Source organism: Gossypium hirsutum, chromosome A07, assembly GCF_007990345.1.
Source record: "Gossypium hirsutum isolate 1008001.06 chromosome A07, Gossypium_hirsutum_v2.1, whole genome shotgun sequence".
Lineage (NCBI taxonomy): Eukaryota > Viridiplantae > Streptophyta > Magnoliopsida > Malvales > Malvaceae > Gossypium > Gossypium hirsutum.
Window position 1 is genome coordinate 14,973,930 of NC_053430.1, and position 27,115 is coordinate 15,001,044.

The following is a 27,115-nucleotide window of genomic DNA, read 5'->3' on the forward strand; positions in this document are numbered from 1 at the left end:
ATAATAATAGTTAAATTCGTTTGAGTAAATTTAATTTCTAATGATGCAACATGCACTATGCATACAATTAGGGGAGATATCAATTCGATTTAGTCGGGTTTTTTAGATTTTATGAATCGTACATCATAATTCTCAATTCAGTTGGGTCAATTCTCGATTTTCAATATTAATTTTTAGTTTTAGATTTTTAGAGTTATTTTGATCAAATGTGCTTTGTTTTATGCTTTTAAATATTATTTGACTAATTTTTTTAAAAAAATATAAATATTTCTGAATTTTCTTTTTAAGAAATTATAAATTATTTTCAATATTTTAAATATAAAATATTTATTTCTATATAATAAAAAATTTAAAAATAATTATATATTAAATAAAAAATAAAATTTGATTTGATTTGATTTCAGGTAACTTCGATTTTTAAACTTGTATTCCATAAATCATTTAAACACCTTAGTTCAGATCGATTTTAGATTTTTCTTGCTTAGGCCTACATACAATTGTAGATTTAGTCTATATTCTCCAATTTGATCATTTTAAGTCTTTATACTTTTCAAATTTAAAAATTTCAATTTGAATGCAATCGATTGTGCCAAAGCTTCATTTGCAACCGAGAACCGATTTCTAAATATTATTGTACATTAATTACCTAAAGTAAAATTATATTGTATGTTAAATATATTAAATTTTAATTGTTATTTGAAAATTTTCTATTATAGTATTTAATTTGATAAGTTAATATATTTTAATTATATTAAATAATTCAAATAAAAATAATATTTTACGGTAATTATTGTAATTAAAAATATAATATTTAAAAATTAAGTAATTATTAAAAAAGACAGATGGTAAATATTTGGTCTTACTACTCCATTAAACATATAAAACTGATAATTAATGACAAACAGAGGGAAGAAATAATAATGAAAAATGCTTGTAATGGGGAGATTTTATTTTGATGCATAAAGCAGCTCTTCATAATTTTTTTTTCTTTCAAAATTCAAGTTATATTTCCGCCGGCTACGGTGGTTTAGTTTGGTTTTGGAGGGGACCGACGCCTTATATGCACTGTTGTATTTGGTTGTGGCGGTGGTGTACCAGGTATCTGATCCTTCTTCTGCTGCAGCCTACGACAGACCGAGCTTTGAGCAACCAAATTTTCTGTCGTAAAGTAGCATTTGAAATCAAATTAGTATTATATGCAAATTTGGGTTAATTACATTAAACATCTTCAAACAAAAGTCCGGATTTTAATTTGTTATTTAAATTTCAAAATTATTTTGAGTATTAAATCTCATCTCAACCTAATAATTAAAACGTATGTGTATTTACTAAGCCGACAGTTTGGAATATGCTTATATTATAAAAAGACCCTCATAAATTTTATTAACACCGTATTTTTTTCTAACATGTCGAATTTAAATTGTTTTTGTCGTAAGTATTCATTTGATTATAAATTAGTCCCGTGTTTTAAACATTTAAGTTAAATTTAAATTAACATTTAATGTCTAGATTATTGATATTTATATTAACAAAGAAGAAGAAAAAAAACTCGATTGGTACAATACAAATTAGAGGTATAAATAAGATATAGGTGCTACAAGTTACTTGAGCTTAACTGTTTAAACTGAAAAAGCTCAAATTCGACTTGGAAAATATGAAGCCAAGTTCGAGCTGCTTGAGTCAAATTTGAGCTTAGTAATACTTAGTTCGAACTGTTACCAAGCCTTATTAAACTTTTCATCTTCAATATACATTTTGAAAATTTTATATTATTAAATTACGTTAGTCATTAATATATATTATTAACCTTAAGCTTAATTATCGAGTCAATCTCGAGTTTAAATTACGTATAAACTTAATCGAGCTTCCCAAAATTAATTATATCTTGACCTAAGTTCAAGCTTAAAAATAAATATTCGATTGAGTTTAAACCAAATTTCAAACTCTAAATTTTGAATCAAACTCAAACTTATTGGTATTCGAACTCAGCTCAAGTTGAGAACTAAAATTCAAAGTCTCAATCGCAGTTTAAGAAAGTTGAATACAGCCCTACAATTAATCCTAAAATTTAAAAAAAAAAAAACTAAAAATAAAGTAAAAAAGAATTTCAACCTTGAAAAGCCGAAAATTGGTAGATAAAAGCACCAAAACGTGAAATAAACTATCCTAAAATAGTAATTTTAATTTCTTTTGTCAATTCAGTCACTCTATTTAATAAATTTATTCGAATCAGTTACTGCTGTTAAAAATTCTGTTAATTCACTAATAAATTGTTGACAAGACCCATTTGCCTATTGTGTGACTGACACGTGACATTTTTTTACTTTTGACTAAAGCTAGGGATCTCTCTATAATTAGTTCAAAATATTTTTTTTTAGTTTATCTGTAACATGAAGATTTCAATGATGGCATCATCAACATTTGAATCCTCTTTAAAAGGAAAAAATCCAATGATAGTGATAACGAACCAAGACCATGACCTCACTCATTTCAATGAATCAACCAACCACCGATAAACTAATGACCTAAACGATTCGATGACTAATCCAATTTAAGAAAAACATTGATAAACAGCTCAAGTCATACTATCTATATGCTAAGTATAGGCGCATGGCCATATCTAAGGGATAGGGCCTTGGCCACCTTTTTAAAAGGACAATACAACTTTAGTCCTTCCAATTATAAAATATTCAATTTAAACCTTATGTATATAAAATTTTTACTTTCAACCCTCAAAACTTTTAAAATTTTATTTTAACCCTCAAGATTGAATTTTTAGTTCACCCTTGTATATGCATTTACAATTTAATTTATTTATTTTAAATGTACTCTGTGTCATATTTAAATTGACATTTAATGCCCAAACTATTAGTTAAGTTAATGAAAAGATCTAGATAAATACGATAGTGATACATTCAAAATTCAATATTAATATTTATAGATAAATTTAAATTTTAGACTGAGAAGAAAAAGAAAAACCAAAATTAGTAGAAAGGGAAAAGAATTGAACCTTGGAAAGCTGAAAACTGAGGGATTTCTTCATATAGAACTGATAGATAAAAGCACCAAGACATTAAAATAAGTAATAAGAAAGCAGATATGCAGCAGCCACTCCTCTTTCCCATAATTTCCTCTTTTTCATTTCTAACTTCAAAAAGAAACCATTTATAGAAAAGCAATATCATTTTACTTTTTCCCACTTTGTTTTATGTCAACTTCAAATGGTCAAACAACTTCACCTTTGAATATTATCAACTCAGCACCATTAATACCAAACTCGGTTTTCCTTCCATCTAACTTCTATTCTGAATACAATATAAATTCTTTTTTTTTCCGGTAAATGTACCTCAAAAAAATAATTTAATCAAGTGAACAACTAAAAACTGTCATTATTTTTCTGTCAATTTTACATAATTTCAATTAAAATAATAACAAAGTTAACTATCATATTTATACATTCTATTAATTTAATCATGATTTAACAAATACACAATATTTTTTTAAACATATAAATGTTGAAGTTAAAGTTGTTGAATTTTTAGAATCAAGATCAAGTTAACAATATATATAAACATCAAGGACTAAATTTGTTATTATTACTTATTTTTTTTGAGAAAGACTAATTTACTTAATTTCAAAATTAAGATCAAAAAGGGTTTTTTATTTTTATTTTAATTTTCCCAATAAATTATTAATATGAAACTAGGTTTTTTTTTTTTAAAAAAAATCCAGATGGGTGCAAGTACAATGACAAATATATTATATCTGAAACGTTACCAACAAAATTAATCATTACCCTACATCTAACACTAATTACTTATACCAAAATAACTCTAAATAAGACCCACACATTTAAGCCAAAACATAGTGCACAAAAGATTTACAAAATATGATAAATATTAAAAGTTTGTAACCTCAACTTTTGCCCAAATTAAGACCCATATATGCATTTCATGTAATTAACGTCTGGTCTTCGATCTTTTATTAGAACCTCGACTTGAATTAGTCAGTCAGGTTTGCTGACTTTTTGTTTTTGGTTGCTTTGGTGTGAAGGTTGTGACAATGGCAAAACTTGCACCATTTTACACATGTTTACGTCATCATGAGCTTAGCTCATCAGTATAATACAGCCTCGTACAAATACTTCAAACCCTACAAGGCTAAAATTCTCAAATAACTGATATCTGAACCGAACTGGCCCAGCTGATTCAACAGGGAACTGGTTGGTCTAATGGTTCAATGTGGTATATAAAACCGGACCACCAAACCAGTTGAAACTGAACCATGTTGTTGAAACCAGATCAGACTCGCCGGTTCAACTAGGAACCGATTGGTCTAATGGTTCAACCAGACTGCTTGAAACCAGTTCAACTGGGAACCAATTGGTCTAACGGTTCAACATGGTATATACCACATAAAGCTAGAAATCAGAAGAATTGGAAAGAAATGGATAAAAACTGGGAACCGAGAACCGGTTTCTGGATCCTAAAGTAGTTGAACTATCGCGGGCTTTGATTTTACTGCTGTAAAGTTACCAAATCCATATACAAGATGCTAACATGAAACACTTCATAAAACTGACCTTTAATATGAACAAAACTCTTACAAGGCAAAGGGCATGATAATTTTAGATGGTTCTGTATTACGATAGCTGATAACATTGAACAGATCCCAACTGCTAACCTATTCCAAAATACTGTTTATACTTTCAATTTCCTGTTGGGGAATCCAGAGATTTACCTGCATGTCAACGACACTGCATAACCTCGTAGAACTACTTAAGCACATCTAAATGTATCATAAAACATTTACCTTCTACTTGTTACACATATCAGACATTGAGCCACCTACCAGCTCTGTAAAAGATAATCGCAGCAAAGACAGACATATTCACAACAAAAAGACATTACCTTGCTTGTTCTGATGTAATTAGTACCCCTATTACCCTTTCGAGATCTCTTTGGCCACGATATTCTTCCATTTGTCCTTAAGGTCGACTGGAATACGGGTTGAGTGGAAAACAGGACGACCATGCTCCAAAATTTTCCTCCAGGGGATGTTTTTGTTTACTTGCGATGAGAACTTATGGACCAACTCCTGAAGTCAAGAAAATCAATTCTTGAAATCCTGTCAGAAACATGCATGCCTAAACACTAGTGTGAAGCCTGCAATCTAGCAAAAGTAACTATGAATCGGACCACTTCAGGAGGCAAGGCACCTTTTCCCGGGCATGTGCCAGTAAAGGCAAAAAGCACAAGAAAGGCATGCCTCACCTCTTCAAGATATATTGCACCAAGTCTGTTTCAATTGCTCAAATAAAGAAGAGGAGAGAGCAAGTAAAAATCTTTTTGTTAGCATAAAACCACTACTAAGAAAAATATACAGGTGTGCATGTGTATGTCTGAAGCTGAGAACTTAAATATTCTTAATTTAAGGGGATCTTTGTCAGATCAGGAACTGAGGAAAGGCATCCTTTTAATAAGTTGGCAAAGGATGCAGGGAAACTTTTAGAAAATAACATACACATCTATTGAAAGGAAACATGGATGCATGCTAACCAATTTAAGTTAATACCTGTTAGCAAATACAGAATTTGAGAAAGGGAGGAATGTAGTGTCCCTAAATTCATACCTTCAACATATCTTCCTCTTCAGCTGTCCAGTGTAGTCTCCTACGTTTCTCGGTACCCAGTACTGGGAGCAAGCTGCAATTTAGATGAAAAAGTAAGGTAATTTCAGAGCAAAAGAAGTTAACAAAGCCAAAACCCAAAGTATGATAGTAGCCACGTGCAAGATGAATCTTTTAGAATGTTTCTTTCCTTGAACGAAATATAAAACCAGAGCAACTTACGGTCGCTTGGTTGACTTTGCGCCTTCCTCAGATATTTTTACAGCTACAGTGTTTCTCTCTTGGTTCACATTCATATTCTTTGCACTGGTACTTGGTTGAAGTGATGACTTTTCTGATGAAACAACCTTCAGAGGTTGTGCCTTGTTTGCTCTTTGTTTGTCACGCTTTTGATGTGTGACGAGTGTCTCGGTATCTAAATTGGGTGATACAAATTCAAAGCTTTCAATTACAGGCACTTTTGAACTAGATGGTCGTAATTGCTGTCGGTCGTCACCAATTTCAGCATTTCCATTATCAGAAGAAATTTCTATATCTTCCTCCATCCTTTCTCTGTTCCCAACATTTTCAAACCCATTAGCCATAGGGAGGTTTTGTTCATCAGATTTTTCTTTCCTTATGGATGCAACACCCTGTGTTTCTTCTACAGTTCTTACACCGCTTGAACTGGATGGTCGCTTTTGCTGTTGGCCCTCACCAATGTCATCGCCTCCACTATCAGAAGAATCTTCTTCAACTTCCTCCATCATTTCTCCGTTCCGAACATTTTCAAACCCATGAGCTCTAGAGATGTTTTGCTCATTGGATTGTTCTTTCCTTATGACATCAACACCTCGTGTTTCATCCTGACTATGATGTCTAGTCTCTTTACCATCATCATTCAGTCCATTTCTACAATCACCACAACTCACTTCCGTTGCCATTGTTGAAACACTTGCTCCCTTCATGCTTAATGTTTCCCCTTCCCGCTCTTTGTTCCTACTATCCCTTCTCAAACATATAAAGTTGGACAATTCATTCCTTGCCAACATAGCTTCTGTCGTCAAGTCTTTGAACCTGGCCACTTCTTTCTTGTACAAACAATAAGGGCAATAGAATTTACCCATATCATCAAATATGGGTCTCCAAGTCATGCATGCCTCGTGTAAAGCAACTGGGCAACCCTTTTCACTGCAGACCAAAACCTGACCACTTCCGCTGTTGCATTCAAAACAATACTCTCCATTTAACCAATCAACAACAATGCAGTCTGCATGCTTTCCTCTAACACATCTAGCTACATCATCATCCCCCTTCTCTTCATCACGATCATTCACCTTGTCATCAACATCAACACGGGCATGACCATTTACATTGCCATTACCCATTCCATCAGCATCAGCATTAGCATCACCACTGCTATTATTATCCTTATCTTGACCAGAACCATTATCGTCATATGCTCCATGATTCTTACCATCTACATGGCGATCCCCATCAGCTTCATGCTATGCCAAAAGTTTATTATAACGAATCATCAAAAACAAGTCATATTAGCTTGACTAAAACATTAGTTTCACTTCTTACAGTATGACAAAACGTATAAATGCTTCAATCTCTTAATAAAGTCTCAAAGCATTTTCCATAAATTTTCAACTTTCTCTATAAACAACCGAAAGTTCTATTCCACTATGTTTATGATTATTTGAGGGTTTGAAATAGCAGTGACAGCACCATCCGCCACAACTAAAGACCTCAATAGCAAATGTTAACAAATTTCACATCAATGCCACAAAGAGCAGTGCAACTGTGTTAACAAAAAAAAAATCTTTCGACTCAAATAGAAATCTTCCAAGTTAAGTTTTAGGGTTTCAATATTTTACCTTATTTGATTTCATGGTATGTCGGGAACTCGAAGGCAAGAGAGCACTTGTATCACGCATTGGAAGAAGATGAGAGGGACCAAATACAAAGCAGAGAAAGACGAGGCGTGTTTGAGAAGAGAGACGAGAGTGGGTACTGGATTTTTTTTATTTTTTTTGTAAAAACAAAATTTAAAAGTACTTTTTTTGATGATTTTATATAAAATTTGGTATTTGTATATTTTTTATTACATTAACTTATTATTTTATATTTTTATTTTGAAATAAAAAAAGTTTTATATTATTAACTCTACGAATTATTTTACTTTGATTTTACCTTTAATGCGGGTTCTCGAGAAAGAAACAAAAAGTAGAAGAAATAAAAAGAATGATTTCCCGAGATACAAACAGAGAGCAAGAAAAAAAAAAAGGGTAAAGAGAAAGGTACCTGACAACGGAGGGGAAGGGAGACAGTCGAGGGGTTTGAAGAGGGTATTGAATTTCTAATTCCAGACTTAACAACTCCAACTTTTCTTCCCATTTTCTTTTCTTAGAGATTTTTTTTGAGATTTTCCTTCGAATTTTGTATGGTAATTTTATTTTCTCCCGATGTTTTAAGTCGTTATCGGAGGAATCGCCGCCGTAGGAAGCATTTTGGTAACGTGGCTTAGCTATTTTAGGTGGGCGTAGCCCCCGTTTCACTCTTTTTTTTTTTGCGTGCTCTCTCGTATCCCGCGCAATCTCTTGCCGAATCTATTTATACTATGTTAAATCCATAACTCGAGAACACACATTTGCGAATCCGGCCCTCTTTCGTTCGTCGTGATTGCTTTGATTGCTCTGAAAACACCCCCTCTCTCTCAGGGGTAGCGATCAGATCTTCCTGCTTCAGCGGTTACGAATGGCGTTGACATCAAATTCCTTACGGCAGAGCCCCGCTCTTGATGTAGAGGAATTGCTGGGCGGTTTCCTCAGCTAATTCAGAAGCCCAGGCGAGAGATGTAAGCACCGCGAGGTGTGAAGCGATCTCGTACTAAACGAAACGACTTTCACTTATTGATTTTCAATCCTCACGGTGGTTCGTGTTTTGAGAAGGAAGATGAAAGCCTGTGTAGGCCTAAGAGTAAATCGGGCATTGGGATTTGGTGGATTCGGCTTTAACCAAGCCTAGCCGGTAGTAGCCACATTCACTTGGGCCAATAACTAAATATTTAGTCATTTAGTCCCTGAACTTGGCAAATTTTTTCAACTTAATCCATGCTTTTTTCGGTCCACACTAATTGTGGAACTTGACAAAATTTCAATCTTTTTACATGCTAGATCTAAAATGCCCATAGGTACACGTGTTTATAAAAGGATTAATGTGTTTTAAATATACTCGAACGATTCAATTATTTAGAGACCAATTTAAAATTTGAACCATAATTAAAGAGTAGTGAATTGAGAAAGATAAAAAATACCAAAGGATTATTAAAGAAAATAACTTTTCTATCTGATATAAGAAAAAGAGAGAAAAATAACGAAGTTAAAACTTCAACAAAAAATCAAAACAATGAATCAAGATATCATCCTCCCATACATTGCCAAAAGTCTTTCAAAAAGATCAAACAAAGGGAAAATTTTTAAATCAATTAATCAATCTTAACGGACGAGAAAAGATAATGAACAAAATAGAATGATGTGATGAAACCAATGGTACCAGTAGCCAACATGATCGCAACCGCCATGATCATTGAGTAACCGAGGTAAAGAACAGCTGAAACCGGGCCACTCAAGCTCTGTAAGTCGAAGACAAGGTAGTTGATGGAGTAGAGGAAGACATAGAGCGAGACGGAACCGGATGCGAAGAATGCGTTCCACCACCATCGCCAATCCTCGACACAAAGATGCATGTAGGTGAGGACAACAGATACTTCAGCACAAACGATGATGAGGAGTAGAAGGACGATAAGCAAGAAACCGAAGACGTAGTAAAACCTGCCAAGCCAAATGCTTGAAAGGATGAAGAAGAGTTCGATGAAGAGGGTTCCGAATGGAAGGGTACCAGCACCGAGAACAAGTAGCCATGATGGATATTTGCGTGCTGGGATTTCTCGTGGGATTTGGTTGGTTCGTACGGGGTATTGGATAGGTTCAGCTCGGGTACCTAAGTATCCTCCTAAGAGAGTGAGCGGAACCGAAATGCAGAACCAGAGAGATAAGAGTATGAAGTAGAGAGAAATCGGGATTGCACCGGTACTTTTGCTGCCCCATAGAATGAAATTCAATGCTGTAAGGATAACAAAGACGATTCCTGGGAAGAAGCATGCGACTGACCAGGAAAGAGACCTCCATCCTTCTGCAGTTCCTTTGAGAGTTCTCCAAAGACAAACAGCGACGTATCCGGCAGCTATACCTAAGAAAAGATAGAGAATGATCATCCCGGTGAGTAGCATTCCTCGCGAAGCCGGTGACATGAAACCCAAAGCTGCAAAAACTATTGTGACTAAAGCCATTCCCATAATCTGAACTCCATCACCAATCATGATGCAGAGAAGCTTCGAGTGATTAGGTTCTCTGAAAACATCACCCACGACAAGCTTCCATCCGGAAAGCTCCTCATTCATTTGTGCTTGAGCTTCTTTGTCAAGTTCCTCATACCTTGTCAAATCCCTCCTTACGGTTCTCAATAAAATAACAAACACAATACCGGCTAAGAAAGTGATCACCATTAGAGAATTTAGAATGGAGAACCAGTGGACGCGTGAACCTTCCATCTTCAAATAAGCATCCCAACGAGACGGCCATCTGATATCACTTTTCACGAATTCAACCTCATAAGTAAAAGAGATCCTCTCTTGTTCCCGTATTATCTGTGATTTGTCTAGCTCCAATGGGCAGTTCACAGAGGAGATATTGTCATACATGTGAAGTTTAGTCATGACTTCTGGATCATATTTAACACTACACGGAATAACCTCGAAACCAACAATCTCAAAACCCGAAGCTTTTGTCTTATCAGCTTCGGAAATCACACCCATCCCTTCTTCCCCGGTTCCGATTATCTGCACACCACTCCCTTCATACTCATGAACCAAAACTTTAAACTTAAGGTGATTGATAATGTAATCGTCATTACTATTCGGCGGAGTATACCCAATCGGGAATCCCGTCCATTGAATGTTGACCCCATTTTGTTTCGTGATCCTCATAACTGGCAAATTATCGAGAATCATATTCACTTGATACAAATCTCGAGTCCTTTGTTTCAAAAGCTTAACCTTGCGCTCGTTCAAAGGACTGGTAGTGCATAGGTAAAGAGACTCATTCACATTCATTCGAAACCGATAAGGTGAGTTATCGATCTGATCTCCCATTAGAAGCTCACCGAGATTCTCGGCACTTTTCTTAATCCCACCCATCGGTTTACAGTAAGGAAGACCGTAATAACTAAATGGAAGCTCGGTTTCGATTGAAGTCAAGGAATTAACTTTAGCATATATAGCATCTTTAGTCGAATAAGTATGCATGTAACTCCCGGGCAAGTAAAATCCATAACAATGATGAACAAATAGAATCAATAATTGAAAACCCCAACAGATTCCAGGAATGTTCCCCATTGATAGCTGCAGATCTTGAAAAATTACAGAGCTATACCCTAAATTGAAGCATTCAATATAAAAATGGAATCTACACAATTCACAAACAATAGATTTTTCAACATTTAGTTTCAAACATTGATTAAACTAACAAAAAAATCCAAAACGAAGAAAACCCAGATTGAGAATTTGCATATTAGATCCAAATTCATAACAATAGATTGAGAATTGGAAGAATAAGATCTAAAAAGAAAAACCCATATTAGTAAAATGCTGAAAAAACAATAAAAAAAGAAGATTGGAGGAAGAACCTGAGAAAGATCTAGCAGATCAAAGTCTCCTTGCTTTTTTGCTTCTTAATAGTTTTAAGCTATTAGGAATTTTGCAAATAATCTGAAGAGAATTGAACAGGGAGATTGGGATTATATATATATAATGTAAGTGAGGAATGTAAGAACATATATGAACAAACCGAATAAAAAGAAATGGACGTTTGAGCTAGAGTGACAGTGACAGAGATGTCTGTTCCGGTTAGATGCTTATTGTCGGGTTTGGATCCAGTTTATGCGTGATATTATTAGCATAATTCATAATTGTTAGGGTAAATTACATCAATGGTATCTAAATTTTGGTTAAAATTAGATTTTGGTCATTCAACTTTCAAATCTTACAAAACTGTACTAACGTACAAAATGATCCCTCAATCGTTAAAGATTAAATATGTCATATATTTCCCACTTGTTTTGCCACCTAACGTGTTCAACTTGGTTCATGAACACTTCGGCCTTTTCCTCAATGGGACGGAATTGTTGGATGATCCGTCTTGTTTGAATTTTTGAACCATGGAGTATACCTGCATTGAGGAAACAATAAGATTGAAGTAGGATTAATGACAATAAGCGGAAAGTTTTTAAGCTATGTTGCTCCGGTTCTTCAATTTTCTTGACATAACTCTATTCGGATCCCGTGTTCCACATATATTCAAATATGGGCATATCGATATGACTTCAAGGACTCTCTAAATACATAGAAAACTATAAAAATCTGTACGTACCAATGTTGGATTAAAGATTCTAAAGCTTTTTCGAACTTTCTTCTGTTATATCATTCTAACCGGAGCTTATAAAGATGTTGAAATTTAGAAGCTACTTGGAATATCAACCATGAAATACCTTCCTTACAGCCGATGTCAATCCCATCCTCGAAATGGCTTCGCTGTCCAAAAGTTTCCAATCCGTGGTGTTTATGTCATCCTCTTCGAACAACACATGCTTTCCACCTACATACCAACAGAGGGAAAACAAAGGATACTTAATGCAGAGCAATATGTACGTATATATACATGTTTGAGAGAAGGCTCGGAACCTTTAAGATGTAACACCAACAACTCGACATAGATCTTACGGCGAATGTGACTGAAAACATGGACAAATTCCCCGACAAGTTCCCTAGAAATTACATTACAGTTCTTTGGAGGGTTAAGTTTAAATGATTTCTTCAATAGTTGATCAATTAGTTTTCTCCTCAGGGATAAGTCAGCTTCTTCATCCAATGTAACACATGGGAACTCCCAAAGACCGGCAAGTAAACCTTCATCTGGCCGTTTGACGAGAAGGACTCTGCTGTTGGATTTGGTTTGTTGCGATCTATCTTGGCTTCTGGATATCTCCACAACACTGACGGTGGAAAAATCAATTCTCTGTTTGGCTTTTACCACTTTCATAGGATAATCCGTCACCATAACCAACTCATCATTTCTGGAATTATGTAACGCACGACATTGGCTCGAAACAGGACACGAAGTGCAGTTTGGGTTCAATGGGGTGCATAAAGTTGCACCAAGTTCCATTAGTGACTGGTTGAAATCCCCAGGGCGTGAAGGATCGACGAGTTGAGCTGCTAGCTTCCTGTATGAAGACGGAATCATTTAACAATTCCTAGTCCCGGACAGAGAATAATTGTAAAAGAATTGAAACCTGAGGTGTTGCAGACACTAATAAAGCTCACCAGAAGCTCTTGACAGTAGTTTTGTCTTTTGGATTAGCGGAAATAGCCTTTAGTCTTGCAAGCACCCTAACTACATTTCCATCAACAACAGGCACCACCTGTTTGAATGCTATTGAAGCGATTGCTCCGGCCGTATAATCTCCTATTCCGGGAACCTTCCTCAAGGCAGAAACTGTATTCGGGAACTCAATTCCCTCAGCAACAATCATCTTGGCTCCCTAACATGAATATTTATGCATCAATAAACATTTTGGCCAGTTTTTATCCACAAATTGAAATCAAATGCAATACAATCATCATGGACATAGCCATACATGAAAGTACCGAACTGGGAAAGGTAAAAGTACCATGAAGGCTACTATATTAGAAGTCAGATTGTATTTTGTTTCTTTTACTCAATAAATAGACAAATAAATCTCTATATTAGTTCACAGAGCATATTAATCATTTCTCTTGAAAGTTTCATCCATTTGTAATTGACGGAATAACCAGATGATGATACATTGCTCCTTAATGCATAGAGACCAATTTACTTACTTTTTGAATAAATGAGCAAAATACAATCTGAATACCGGCCCTCCATCATACTTTTAGAATTCGAGTAACATAGCAGCTAACATCAATGGCCAAAAAGGAAAACTAGAGCTCACCTCTAGAAGAAAACGAGCTCTTCTGTAATACCCTAACCCAGCCCACATCTCATTCACTTCCTGCAAAAAAATACCATAAAAAACAAAAGAATTAAACTTCAATTTAAACCCCCAATCACCATAAACAAACAAATAGAACAAAGATAAAATCAAATCAGATCAAAAGCATTATAGAGACCTCAAGAGAAGCTTGGGAAAGGTGTTGAAGAGTAGGCCATTTTAACATCCAACGATTATAATAATCAATCACAGTCTGAACCCTTGTTTGTTGCAGCATCACTTCCGAAACCCATACTCCATATGCTCTCTTTTCTTCTTCTTCTTCTTGAACATTTTCGCCATTTTCTGATTTTTTTGTTGATGTTCTCCATGGGAGGTCTCTTTGGTTCTTTTCGTACCATTCTAACAACGATGCCCTTATTTTGTAGGTATCTTCTTCGCTAAACAAATCTTCTATGTCACCTATCTGTTCTTCTTGTTTGATCAACTGTGGTCTCTTCGTTTTGTTGGTCTTCGCCATTGATAGATGAGATAGCAAATTGGGGTTGGTTTTTTTGAAGTAAGACCAGCTGCTGCTGTTGATGAGTGCCGTTTGAAATTCGATCCCGCGCGTGGGGAAGGGCAAGTAAAAGGGAAAGGCAACCATACCAAATCCCAATCCGAACCGAACTCAAACCCGACTCACCGCTCCAACTCAACGAACTCAACGAAACGAAAGTTATAAATCTAATTCATGGTTAATTGCATTATACGTCCTTAAATTATAACTCAGATTTTAATTTAATCCTAAACTTTAAAAACATTTTAATTGAGATATCAAAATATCATTATTATAAGTTTTTCACTCTAGCCATTAGCTTAGATAATAATGTAAACTTAAATATGACATGGAGTATATTTAAAACAAGTAAATTAAATTATAAACATGCGTATACTTATTATATGGACTCACCTTGTGAACAAAGTAGGTTTAATTTGATTTTTTTAAATAGTGTTCTTAAATTTAATTTGGTAGTGTGGCACTAAATTTTTTTAAATGGGTTTTTTTTTCATGCTAGAAGTGGTCCTAAACTATTAATTTTATCTTATTTTACCAAAATGTGTACCACATTCAATAAAAATGTGCCATGTGCCATATCCTCATTGATTAATAGGTAAATAGGATGAAATTAATAGTTTAGGAACTCTTGAGGACCAATTTGAGAATTTGGGTATAATATAGAGTTTAATTTACTAATACACCAATATAATTACACTCGAGTTATAAATGTAATATGAGGCTAATTGCCCAACATCTTCAAACTATGATTCAAATTTTAAATTAGTCCCAATTTTCGAAATGTTTTCCTTGAGTCCTCAAATCCTATTAAGCATGTCCATTAACGTGAGTGTTAAATGTCAACTCAGATATTGTAACACCCTGAAAATTTCTACAGTAAGATATTTTCCTTAATATAGTAAAATAAGGAAATAAAGTGACAAGAAGAGGAAAATTGAGTTATGTCACTGTGGATTTATATTATGACATATTGATTCAAGAAAGGACTAAATTGTAAAAGTGAGAAAAGTTTTATGGCCCAAGAGTAAATACTTAAAATTTGAGGGATTAAAGTGTAAATATAAAAAATTGAAGGACTATTAGTGAAAATATTTTAAGGGTGGAATGATCTAGAAACTAAGAAAAATGGATGAATTAGGACCAAATGGAATAGGTGAAGAATTATGAGGGACTAAATAGCAATTTTACCAGATTAAGTGATGACTCAAAGATGAAATTTTAAAAGATCACAAAGGGTAAAATGGTCAATTGGAAGAGAGAGAAATCTAGAAAGTAATGATTATATTGATAATATTTTATAATTATTTAATTAGAAAAATATTATTTTAATATTTAATAAGATATTTATTATTATTTTACTATTTTATTTAGTATATATATATGTGTGTGTGTGGAAAGAAAAAAAGAGAAGAGAAGGAACAACACCATCCATTTCCATGCATCCCACGTTAGAAAGAAAAGAGAAGAAGAAACTTTCCTTTCTTTACAATTTAGTCATTCCACCAAAAATTCATTATTTTCATTTAGAAATCAAAAGAATTTCCATAGCTACCAAGAGAGAAAAATGTTTAGGAGACTAAGGGGAGCTAGAATATCAAGTTAAATTCAAGAAATAGAAGCTAGAGGAGAGAGAAAATCAAGTTAAAGATTGGAAAAAATAAGACAATGTGAGAACATCAAGATTTCCATGTATTTTTAAGTTTGATATTATTGAAAAAGCATGGAAATGAAACTCAAGTAGTGTTTTCTTATATATGGTTCTATGTTATTGATATATTAGTGAAGAGAGATAAGAGAAAGTGATGGGAAATATTGTAGAGAAAAGAAATAAGGGTGTTATAAACTTAATAATTAACATTTTGCACTAAAACAGTTTTGGGCAGCAGCAGTAGTCTAACTTTTAAAAATTACCAAAAATTGTAAAAATCGAATTAGAGAATGAATAAAATATTAAATTAAAGCTTATTAAGTCTAGTTTCTTATAGAAGAAACTGTGTAAGAATGGAATTGTGAATCATGAGATATAATAAATTTTGTGAGACAATGTTAGAATGATTTTGGGTTCCCCTGTTTTGACTTTGGAAAAATCATTCAAAATTGGAGAAAAATAATTAGGTTCTTAAAGTTATATGTTTAAAATCCTGAATGTGTCTATTTTCAATAGAAACAAACGAGAACATCATCTGAATCCTATACAATGAAATAATTAATTTTTAGTAAAGAAGGGTTAGAACTGTCAGATAACAGAATAAGGGTGACTTTAAAGAATAAAATGTACTTATTGGCTAAACCAAAAATTCTGAAAATTTTATGGTAAGAAGATACGTAAGTCTATTTTCATGAAAAATTAGCGGATCTTTTCGAGTTTTGTAGTCAAAATATAAATAATTTAGTGACTATGACGCAAATGGACAATTTTGAATATACAAATAAGTAAATAGTGAAATTATTGATAATGTTACTTGTAGCATGTTATATAAATTAAGGATGTGGAATGGAGAGGAGGAGGAGGAAAATATGTATGAATATTCAGCTAGCATGGCTAATTTGCATGTTTTAGGCTCAGGGACTAAATTAAATAAAAATAAAACTTTATGGGTAATTTTGTAAAAATGTTAGAAATGACCAATCTGCGTGGAATGGATTATTTTATTATTTAAAATTGCAAAATTGAATGAAATTATTAATTTAGCTCAAGATCGGGGAAAAACATGTTTTAAGGATTAAATTGAAAAATGTTGAAATTATGGAAAATTCTGATATTTTATAGAATTTATGGGTTGTTATCAATTTGTATGAGAATAACGGCTGGAAAAAAGGATTAAATTGCGAGAATTTTAATTTTGAGCCTAAGGATGAAATCGTTATTAATTAAAAGTTTAGGGGTAAAATGGTAATTTTGTTTAGAGCATTAATTGAATGTATTCGAACATGAAATAAATAAAAATGAAGATCAAATTTATTTATAAAGATCCGGATAACTCGAATACGAGACTTGAACGTGGAAAACAAAAGATATCGGATTAATGAAATTATAAACATGAACAAGCAACGAGGTAAGTTAGTGTAACTTGAATTGTATTTTTAAATGCATGAAATATCGATATAATGAATTATCTGATTTATATTTATGAAGAAATGGCAAAAGAATAATATTTATCATGACATGTAAATATGTGATTATCTTTGATACGTTGATACAAGGAAATTAAGTATATTAAGACGAGTAATAAATTCAAGTAAAACATGTCGAGAAAAATAAGTACGTTTAAGGGACAATATGTTTGATTTTAATTGGTTCCAAATATAAACGTTAGATGAAATAAAATATCTGATAAATAAAGTGGTAGCTCCGGTAATGCTCCGTAAGTCTATTCTAGTGATGGATTCGGATTAGGGGCGTTACAGACATTAAACTTATTTAAAAATTGCAGATCAGATTATAAACAAATATGTACATATCGCATTAATATTTTGAATATGACTGGTCAATTTGATTCACATGCTTTAAATATGCTTTGCATCAAATCCAAATAGGAAGTTAAACATTTAAACCAATTACTAGATTAATAAAAAGATTTAATTGATACAATTTAAAACTTCAAAAACTCAATTACAACATTTTAAACTGTAGGACCAATTTAAAATTTGAATGATAGTTTGAGGACATATGATGAAATTAACCTTATAGTACAAGATTTCATTTTGACGTTAAATGTATCATGGAGGCCTTTATACTAAGAGCCAATTGCATTTTGCCCCTCTACTAAAAAAATAAATAAACTAACCTTTGTACATTAGTTTAAAGAGTAAATTGGTCATTTTTATTAAAAATTTCATCTATTTGTACTATTACAAACTATTTGGATAATGACATGTCATATGCTATGTGTACCTCGTATTGATGTACGAGAACCAATTTTTAACAATAGAAATTGATGAAATTTTTAATAAAAAGGTTAGTTTGCCTTTTAATCTAATATAAATGGACTAATTTACTTATTTTTAGTAGAAATAACAAAATATAATTTGATTCTTAGTATAGTAGACATTATGGTACACTTACCCATTTTGACTGTCTTTGTATGACACTGAAGACTCAACAGACTACGTGGCAAATAGTGATTGGTTCGAGACTCCAGTTATCTCCATCATATACCACAGACTAACATATCCTCTGAGGATTCCGAGAATAGTGGAGCACGATCACCCTAGCTTTCAGAGGCTTACGTGGAACACATCCATCCATCCATTAACCCACAATCAAGATAATCACAAATTTACATGATAAATTTACTTGCTAAAACATTATAATACCTTAGTAATGGAATACCATATTTCAGTAAGCTATTAAATTACAATAAAAAAGTGATTTTTCATTTACACATTTTCCCCTTTTTGGTAGATGAACTTATAAAGAAGAGAAAAAAGAGAGAGAGAGAGAGAGAGAGAGCAAACGAAGAAGAAGATAATGGAGGTTGGGTTTTTAGGATTGGGAATAATGGGCAAAGCCATGTCAATGAATTTGCTGATGAATGGATTTAAAGTCACTGTTTGGAACAGAACCCTTTCTAAGGTACTTTCCATTACTCTCAACCTAAAAAAAGTGATTTTTTTTGCTTACTTTTTCTTTGGATTATTATCATCAATCTGTTGCAAACTGTTCCCATTTTGAGATCTGATTGATGGGTTTGCTTTTGTTTTTAGTTTTATGTATTGGGTTGAAAAAAATCAAAACTTTGATTGTGTTTTATTGTGTAAATTTGCAGTGTAATGAACTAGTGGCTCATGGTGCTTCAATTGGAAAAACCCCAGCTGAAGTGATTAACAAGTGTAAGATCACCATTGCTATGCTATCTGATCCTGCTGCTGCTCTTTCGGTAAATACTGATTCTTTTTTGTGTATGTGCATACAAATTGAATCTCAATGAACTGTCATAACAAGGAAAATTTGTGTTTTGATGATTGCTTAGGTTGTTCTCGACAAAGATGGTGTTCTCGAACAAATTTGTGGCGGTAAAGGTTACATCGACATGTCGACCGTCGATCCCGAAACTTCTTGCAGGATCAATGAGGTTATTAGATACTTGTTTGATGGTGTTTGATGGTGTTTCTTTAATGTTTCAAAGTAAACAATGGCATGTTGGTTGGATCAAATTTTTTTTTTGTGTTTAACACTCGTATTTGATGCATATTGTTGCATGATTGAACATACATATTGTGTTTATAGTTAAAAAAGAGTGTATTGAATGAATGAATTTACTCATGTAGGCGATTACATCAAAAGGTGGACAATTCCTCGAGGCCCCTGTTTCCGGTAGTAAACAGCCTGCAGAAACCGGTCAACTGGTGATTCTTGCCGCTGGAGATAAGGTAAGTTCGTGATTGACATGTATTTGACATGAGTATCGAGATATGACTCAGAAAAACTTGCTCTACTTTGTTAGACATGTATTTCTAGATAGTAGAATTATATGTTAAGGCCAATTAGAACAAACTAAATGTGCCATTTTATCAAAAACTTATGTGAACTACGCAGATTTCTGGATTTTTTTAGGATAACCAAAAGATCATAGTATAGTTTGATCATTTTCCTCGAAATACTCGTGTTCGATATGTTATAAGTTTATATTCATAGTGTGATGAAACTCACCCTTTTCTGTAAGATATCATGCTGGAGCTTCTATCAAATCACATTCTAAGCTTAAATGTTCGAGTTATTAACGGTTTGTAAATGTAGGCATTGTATGAAGCAGCAATGCCAGCTTTCGATATCTTGGGGAAGAAGTCTTTCTTCTTGGGACAAGTTGGAAATGGAGCTAAAATGAAACTTGTTGTCAACATGATCATGGGCAGGTAATGGTGGCTCATTTCGCTTTTTCTTTTCCTTTTTACTTTGCGGAACACGAGTATGAGGATATGACCTTTCAAAGACTCTAAGTGCATGAAAAAACTTACACCTGAATCAAATAACATAGTTTCGGTTCAATGAATAAGTTGGAATAATCAGTTTTCAATATTCTTACTATGAATTAAGAACTACATGAACTCAAAATCAAGGATCATAGTTCATTTTCCCTTTGTAGTATGATGAATGCATTTTCGGAGGGACTCACACTAGCTGATCGAAGCGGACTGAACCCACGTGACCTTCTTGATGTGCTGGTAAGATCACAACCGATCAAATATTCTGTCAAGTTGTGGCAAATCGGTATGACCGGCCTACTTTGTCACAGGACTTGGGTGCCATTGCTAATCCGATGTTCAAAGGGAAAGGACCAGCAATGCTCCAAAACAACTATTCCCCCGCATTTCCTTTAAAACATCAACAGAAAGACATGAGGTTGGCTCTTGCCCTGGGGGATGAAAATTCAGTACCGATGCCCGTAGCTGCTGCTTCCAATGAGGTTTTTCTGTTCTTTCAATCTTTGCTTGCTGTTTTGCTTGAACTCTATTGGATACGGATACCTGTCCACAACTGGAATGTTTAATTTTGTCTCTTTGAAGGGTTATGAAGAATCATATCTCCATACCCCATACTTAAAATATGCCTCAACTAGGTAAAAGTATTATGGAAGCCCCTATACTAGAAGTCACATTGCATTTTGGCCCATCTACTAAAAAATGGGCAAATTAGTTCCTGTATGTTAGATCAAAGAGTAAATTGGTCATTTATTTTAAAATTTTCATCCCTTTGTACTGATAAAAGCTGACGAGACTGACAAAATAACCAAACAATGGCATATGACATGTCACATGTATCTCATTCTGAATACAACAACCAGTTTTTAATAGTAAAAATGAGTGAATTTTTTAATAGAAGTATCGGTTTCCTTTTATATTTAAGGTACATGGACTAATTTATCTATTTTTTTAGTATAGGAGCCAAAATGCAATCCAACTTCTCGTATAGGGGTCTCTATGATACTTTTACTGCTCAAACACAGAGTATCAGAAATAAAAAAACTTGATTTGTTATTACTTTTTTTTGGGGGGGTTTGCAGGCTTTTAAGAAGGCTAGAAGCATGGGACTGGGAGACATGGATTTTTCAGCTGTGTTTGAGACCTTGAAGGTTCTTAAACATTCATCTTAATATATCATATGGATTTATAAATGTCATGAAAACACGAACAATGTAGGGGACTATATACTTATTTAGGGTTTTGATTCTTACTTTTGAACAACCATTCAGTACGAAACTGGAATTTTTAGTGCTACAATAAATAAATTCAATTATGAGAAATTAATGTGGTATGATAAGTTATTTAGATGCATAACTAATCAATCATTGAAGTTTTGGAAGTCTTGAGATTTTTTTCATGACAGAGTAGTTTTATCATTTATACCTTCTTTGTCACGTATTATATACGTTAATTTAAAGCTTTTATTTTGTAATTCGTTTCAAAAGACTTCAACTGGTACATGCAAAAAAATAGGCCAATTCAATAGTTTTTTGTTCAATTTTGCACGGAGTCAAATTCTCATTGGTACGAGTAAAGGGAATAGCCCCCTGGCCTCTGATTTGTATAAATACCCTCTATTAATTTCTATTATGATGGATTGAATGTATTTCATAAGGAATCATAGAAAGATGCAACGACTTTTTTTAGGAAAATCTGAACGAAAAATATATACTATTCGCTCATTTTTATCGAATCGATCATAATTTCTACTTACATTCCAAAAAAATCATGCATTGCAAATAGGAACCAATAAAGAGGCCTGCGATCCCATAGAATTAATAAAGTGGCCTGAGATCCCTTAGAACTAATAAAAACCTTAATAAACCAAAAAAAAGAAGATAAGGATGCAACAGAAATTGCTTGTTTTTTGAGATTCCACTGTAAATTCTATCTATATAGATTTTAATCGCCAACTCATATATTCTAGATCTAGTTGTATTTTATTTGAATTGAGAAAATAACCAAAAAAAAAAGACTTTACTTTTTTTGTTTTTCGAAGTAACTCTCATCAACTAGTACTATTTTGATATGAACTTTTAGAAGGAATTCATCTAATTGCTTCGATCTAAAATCATCCCTTTTATATGATCGCCTTCAGATCTACTAGATATGTAGACTTTAATTTCATACATCTGTTCGGTACCGATCCACTTGCTATAATCCATTTAACACTATACTATGTTTACGTATACATAAGAAGGACTTTTTCATTTATGTTCGGTTCAGGGAAGCTGGATGTTATACAATATTTTACCAAATAGGTATCTATGACATCTAAGTCTTGAAAAAAAATAGATAAGATTTGGTCCAGGCCCCATCAAATCTAAAAATCTTAGTTTTTAGAACATACAAAGATATAGAAGCCATTGCAATTGTCGAAAATACTAAGCCTACAAAAGTCTTCAAATGTGAATCTTATAAAATTAGTGAATAGCGAATCAGCCAATATTAAGTTATAAAGACATCAGAAACTCTAAAATAATCGTATTTGAGTTAAATGTTAAAAAATAGAAAGATAAAAGCTTTAGAGGAAATACCATATTGAGATAAAAAGCAAAACATTAAAAAGTGAAACAAAATTCAAGAGGAAGGAAAGCTCATACAGGTTCCTCTTTTCACAAATAGAGAAGGCAAGAGAGCAGCGACGAAGCCGGACAGGTTGAATTTGGTAGTGCCTTAACTTTTCAAAGTGGTAGAATTGTTTTAAAGTCCCTTTAGAAATTATAAAAATATAAATCAATAGTGGTAAATTTTTTTTATCCCCAAACATTTATAATTTATATCGTACCCATTCAAGAAAAGTTTTCGACTTCAACCCTGTAAAATAGCTTAAAGAAAATGCTCATTGAACTTACCTAAAAAATAATATAAATACAATATAAAAATATAACTATTCAAAATTCTATAAAAATAAAAATTTATTAATTTATGTAAAAATAAAATATAAGAACATAACTAGCAAAAGAAAATCAAAATTAGTTCACATTTGTTTAATCATCAATAGGCCATTGTTTAATACGAAAACCAAGACCAAATAGAGTCTTTTTCTCCTACCTTCTACACTCTGTCTCTTTCTCTTGGTGCGGTGTTTCCATATTTTTACGACTACTACCAACCCTATTTTTTTGTTTGTCTTTATTTTACCAAATTTCCAACCTTATATATTAAAGAATTAATACATTAGTTGAAGATGTTTTTGTTAGGACCGGTTTTAAATTAAATAAACATAAATATATATTTTTATAAAAATAATTAATTAGTTCATATATGCTCTTTTTAAGATAAAGCCTAGAATTAGTGAATTAGTTATTAAGCATTAAAATAGTTTGACTCAATACAATGTTAATTCACTTTACAAACCAACAATGGAGGAGGGAGAGGCGAAGTCAGGAGTTCAATACTGAGGATCAAAATAAAATTTTAAAAATTTGGGATCAAAGGTAAATATTTATTTTAAAAAAGTTTAAATTGAATACTTTATAATTGAAATGGATTAAAGTTAATATTATACCACTTACGTAAGGGATTAATATTATAACACTTGCGTAAGGGAGGTCAAAGTCACTGCTTACTCCTTCTTGCCCCTGGTTACAGCCACAAGTATTATCATTTGCAGGAGACCTCGTTCCCTGTATAAGGGCGAATTTGAGGGGTAGATAGGGCCTTAGCCACCACCAAATGAAAATATTTCCATATAAGTCCCTATTAAATGATTAGATTACAATTTAATTTATGGCAAAATTGCATTTTGATCCTCAAAATGAAGAAAATATGTTTAATCCCTTTAAATATGATGAAATGATAGATTAATACATTATAAAATCATGTTTTATTATTCAATCCCAACCTTTAAAATTTTTTTGGATTCGTCCTTGTCTTGGTATCTCTTTTTCATTTTATGCAATCTTACTTTTCTTGCTTTTCTCAGTTACAAAATTTTTATAGAACTATAAATTCCGATACCCTTCATGTCTTACCTTTATCTTGCAATTTACCTAAAATCATTCAAACTCTCTCCTTTCATATTCCTACGAAATCCATCTACAAATCTGACCCATCATCAAAAACATATATATTTTAATCCTTCACATGTTGAAATTTGATATTTGCGTCCCTAGATTTTAATAAGGGTAAATTACACCATTTAGTTACTAAATTATGGGTAAATTTTCATTATGGTCACTTAACTAAAAAAATTACAATTTGGTCACTGAACTATTCAAAAGTTTTCATTTAAGTCATTGGACAATTAAAATTGACTCTATATGACTCTTAGTTCGCATTGCCTGCACCAATCAAAAGCTTTCTTTCCCTTTCTCTTTTAAAATTTAGTTTCTTTCATGAAACAACTTTTAATGTCACAAATCTAAAAACCAAAATTCAAACAAAATTTTTCTCCGATCTTCGACACTGACCATTAGATTGACTTGGATCTAAGACATATTCTTCTACTCGTCGTTGGATATTGATCTACCATATCGATTGTTGAATTGTTGTTTGGAGCTCATTGGTGGAACTTATAAAAAAAATAGCCTAGTGACTTGAATAAAAACTTTTAAATAATTTAATGACTTAAATGAAACCTTTCAAATAATTTAGTGGCCAAATAATTTTTTTAAATTAAGTAATCAAAACATAAATTTACCCATAAATTTAATGAATAATGATGTTCAACTATCAAATAACCTGGTAGATCAAAGGAAAAGAAGGGTTTGAGTTGCTTGACTATTAATCAAACACTTTATCGGTAACTGAAATTAAATTATTTTAGAAATACTTAATATTCTAATATCATTTTCACTATGATGTAAGCAATTGGCACCCCTTTTCCTTCAACTCCAAAAAGATTCTTTCTTCCTTCCAAATTCATTAATCAAATTATTATTTTTTTTATGGCTTCACTCCCCCAGTTTTTAAATTTTGACTCAAACTTTTAAAACATTGGTAGAATATTAATATTATAATTATTAAAATTTTAATTCATATTTATTACATGAATAATTTAAATCTAATTTGTAAAAGAAATAAAAAAAATCTCATAAAAATTTAATAACATTAATTTGATAAATTGAAATTTATTAATATTTTTTAAAATTATTTTGAATGAAGGAATTAATTGAACTATTAAAGTTTTACATGCATTGACATGCTACCTTACGCAACAGTTCACTTATATTTTATAAAAATTTAAAATATGACCTATTGTATTAATGCTATTAAAATTTTAGCAGTTCAATTAATTTTTCTTTTAAGAACAATTTAATTAAAATTTAAAAATTGATAATGAAAGTGACAAAAGAATATTCGTTAAAAGTTAAATTATACCTATTTTATTACACATTAAGTTTAAGCTATACATAACGCGATTAATCGTTAGATTATTTCAACATATAAGGACATAGGATACTTCAATTATTTTTGAAATCTCAAAATATTGAAAATAGGTCAATATTAATACGTCTCTCAACCACCGAAATTATAAGCAAATCTCAATCAGTCCTTTTAATACAAACAATTATAATAAAAAAAAATATATCTTTTTAGAGGGTTCTTTTGCAGGAATAATCCAACTAACATGTCCATGGCTGGCGGGTTAAGTCCCTTTATAAAAACAAAAACCATCCACTGCCTTAATCTGCTATGAAATAGACTCTTCTTTTTCCTTCTTCTTGTCTCTGATAATTACTTATGTCAAGTCAATATCCCGACAACGGCTACCCGAACGGGTGGTCCACTCATAACAGCGACTATGGTGGCGGCAGCTCTTCGACGACCGGTGTTTGGATTGCAGCCGGAGTATTAATAGCTATTTTGGTGCTGCTAGTGATTTATTATTTCGCAAGGAAAGGCAAACTTTGGTGTTTCTCTTGCAAGATTGAATTTGGTTCTGGTCACACTCACCATGGTTCCTCCAAGTGTTGATATTTAAAATTCATACCAGATTCAGAGTTCCATTTCTGTGTGTAATCCGTTTCGGTAATGTAATCTGTAAGGGAAAATTATACTTTCGAGCTTTCTTTTGGGGGTTCAAAATTTGTTAGGAAAAAAATAATGATGTATTAATGTTTAATTGATGTTTCTTATACTGTTATATTTATATATCACTTCTCGTTATGTTTTTTTTTTTGGGTAAAGCCTTAACCATAACTCAACCTAAACCGCAATGAACACCCTAACCATTAGATTAACAAATGGGTTCATTTCTTTTTTTTTTTAGAAAGAATACATTGTTTTTGTTAAAATAATAAGAGTTAATTTTATTAGACATCTTAAATTATGATTTTGATCTAAATTAGTCCTTAAATGTTCTGATTGAGTTTTCGAATTATTAATATTATATAGAAATATTCAAGGGCTGAATTCTTACCCAAACTCAAAGGTTAGTTAGAAATTTGAAGGGTTTAAATCAAAATATTAAGCTCGAAGAATGAGCTTGAGTAAAAAGAAATAAGCCCATTTTAATATATAGGCAAGTTTGAACAAAATTTTATATCCATATTTTAGACTTTGTCAATTTGAGCAAGTACAAGATGTGTTAATACCTCTAATATCATATTCAATTGGTCCTTTCATCATCTTAACATTAATTTGAGAATTAAAGGCCAACTTAAATATGACATGGAACATACATAAAATACATTTATCAAATTTTAAATACATTTGCACCTATTATATTTTAAATTGATAAAAAATTGGAATTTTTGACAATCCTATATAATATTTTAGGCTCATAGTGGTAAGTTGTCACCAAATTTCTTAAGTTCTTAGAAAATTCTTTCATTAAAGAAACATGATGAGAGAGTTTATAGTCAAAATTTATAATCGGAAGTTGGATCCTACTCATAAAAATGAATCACGTTCGTGTCGAATCATATTTAAACCTCCACG

General features: G+C 32.4%; 4 protein-coding genes across 10 annotated transcripts; 1 reads left to right on the plus strand and 3 right to left on the minus strand.

Moving 5' to 3' along the window:
- Positions 1–928: 928 nt before the first annotated feature.
- LOC107933998 (uncharacterized) lies at positions 929–8,758 on the minus strand. 5 transcript variants are annotated; one of them, XR_005930365.1, is made up of 6 exons: positions 7,918–8,758; positions 5,851–7,115; positions 5,632–5,704; positions 4,911–5,097; positions 3,011–3,049; positions 929–1,158 (listed from the first exon to the last, which is right to left on the minus strand). XR_005930365.1 is itself a non-coding variant. In XM_016866323.2 (5 exons), the coding sequence occupies exons 1-4, from the start codon at positions 8,008–8,010 to the stop codon at positions 4,942–4,944; spliced, it is 1,587 nt and encodes a 528-aa protein (XP_016721812.1). In that variant the 5' UTR covers positions 8,011–8,758; the 3' UTR covers positions 4,569–4,740; positions 4,911–4,941. The 5 variants fall into 5 exon arrangements, 4 of the variants coding, with proteins under 4 accessions (XP_016721812.1, XP_040973557.1, XP_016721811.1 ...); XM_016866323.2 differs by lacking the exons at positions 929–1,158; positions 3,011–3,049 and adding an exon at positions 4,569–4,740; XM_041117623.1 differs by lacking the exons at positions 929–1,158; positions 3,011–3,049 and adding an exon at positions 4,569–4,740 and having other exon boundaries at positions 7,491–8,758.
- Positions 8,759–9,022: 264 nt separating this feature from the next.
- Positions 9,023–11,574, minus strand: LOC107933996 (transmembrane 9 superfamily member 12). Of its 3 annotated transcripts, none has more exons than XM_016866321.2 (2): positions 11,359–11,574; positions 9,023–11,074 (listed from the first exon to the last, which is right to left on the minus strand). In XM_016866321.2, exon 2 carries the CDS (start codon positions 11,066–11,068, stop codon positions 9,101–9,103), a length of 1,968 nt encoding a protein of 655 aa, XP_016721810.1. In that variant the 5' UTR covers positions 11,069–11,074; positions 11,359–11,574; the 3' UTR covers positions 9,023–9,100. The 3 variants fall into 3 exon arrangements, with proteins under 3 accessions (XP_016721810.1, XP_016721809.1, XP_016721808.1); XM_016866320.2 differs by having other exon boundaries at positions 9,023–11,106; XM_016866319.2 differs by having other exon boundaries at positions 9,023–11,138; positions 11,359–11,573.
- Positions 11,575–11,673: 99 nt separating this feature from the next.
- Positions 11,674–14,400, minus strand: LOC107933999 (adenine DNA glycosylase). Its single transcript, XM_016866325.2, has 6 exons — positions 13,883–14,400; positions 13,705–13,764; positions 13,055–13,272; positions 12,413–12,954; positions 12,220–12,326; positions 11,674–11,900 (listed from the first exon to the last, which is right to left on the minus strand). The coding sequence occupies exons 1-6, from the start codon at positions 14,348–14,350 to the stop codon at positions 11,817–11,819; spliced, it is 1,479 nt and encodes a 492-aa protein (XP_016721814.1). The 5' UTR covers positions 14,351–14,400; the 3' UTR covers positions 11,674–11,816.
- A 4,047-nt stretch (positions 14,401–18,447) lies between these two features.
- Positions 18,448–21,507, plus strand: LOC107934016 (glyoxylate/succinic semialdehyde reductase 1). The gene is made up of 8 exons (XM_016866348.2): positions 18,448–18,839; positions 19,033–19,143; positions 19,237–19,338; positions 19,535–19,636; positions 20,004–20,119; positions 20,350–20,428; positions 20,500–20,670; positions 21,268–21,507. Exons 1-8 carry the CDS (start codon positions 18,735–18,737, stop codon positions 21,355–21,357), a joined length of 876 nt encoding a protein of 291 aa, XP_016721837.1. The 5' UTR covers positions 18,448–18,734; the 3' UTR covers positions 21,358–21,507.
- Positions 21,508–27,115: the final 5,608 nt, after the last annotated feature.

Coding starts and splice junctions, on each gene's coding strand:
- LOC107933999 (XM_016866325.2), bottom strand. CDS start 14,350: ATGGTTGCCTTTCCCTTTTACTTGCCCTTCCCCACGCGCGGGATCGAA. Junction 12,955..13,054: donor ACTACTGTCAAGAGCTTCTG/GTGAGCTTTATT, acceptor GTCTTCATACAG/GAAGCTAGCAGCTCAACTCG. Junction 12,327..12,412: donor GTTGGTGTTACATCTTAAAG/GTTCCGAGCCTT, acceptor GTTGGTATGTAG/GTGGAAAGCATGTGTTGTTC.
- LOC107933996 (XM_016866321.2), bottom strand. CDS start 11,068: ATGGGGAACATTCCTGGAATCTGTTGGGGTTTTCAATTATTGATTCTA.
- LOC107934016 (XM_016866348.2), top strand. CDS start 18,735: ATGGAGGTTGGGTTTTTAGGATTGGGAATAATGGGCAAAGCCATGTCA. Junction 19,144..19,236: donor ATCCTGCTGCTGCTCTTTCG/GTAAATACTGAT, acceptor ATGATTGCTTAG/GTTGTTCTCGACAAAGATGG. Junction 20,120..20,349: donor GTCAACATGATCATGGGCAG/GTAATGGTGGCT, acceptor TTCCCTTTGTAG/TATGATGAATGCATTTTCGG.
- LOC107933998 (XM_016866323.2), bottom strand. CDS start 8,010: ATGGGAAGAAAAGTTGGAGTTGTTAAGTCTGGAATTAGAAATTCAATA. Junction 7,116..7,917: donor CCCTTCCCCTCCGTTGTCAG/GTACCTTTCTCT, acceptor CTTTTGGCATAG/CATGAAGCTGATGGGGATCG. Junction 5,705..5,850: donor GCAAAGTCAACCAAGCGACC/GTAAGTTGCTCT, acceptor TCTAAATTGCAG/CTTGCTCCCAGTACTGGGTA.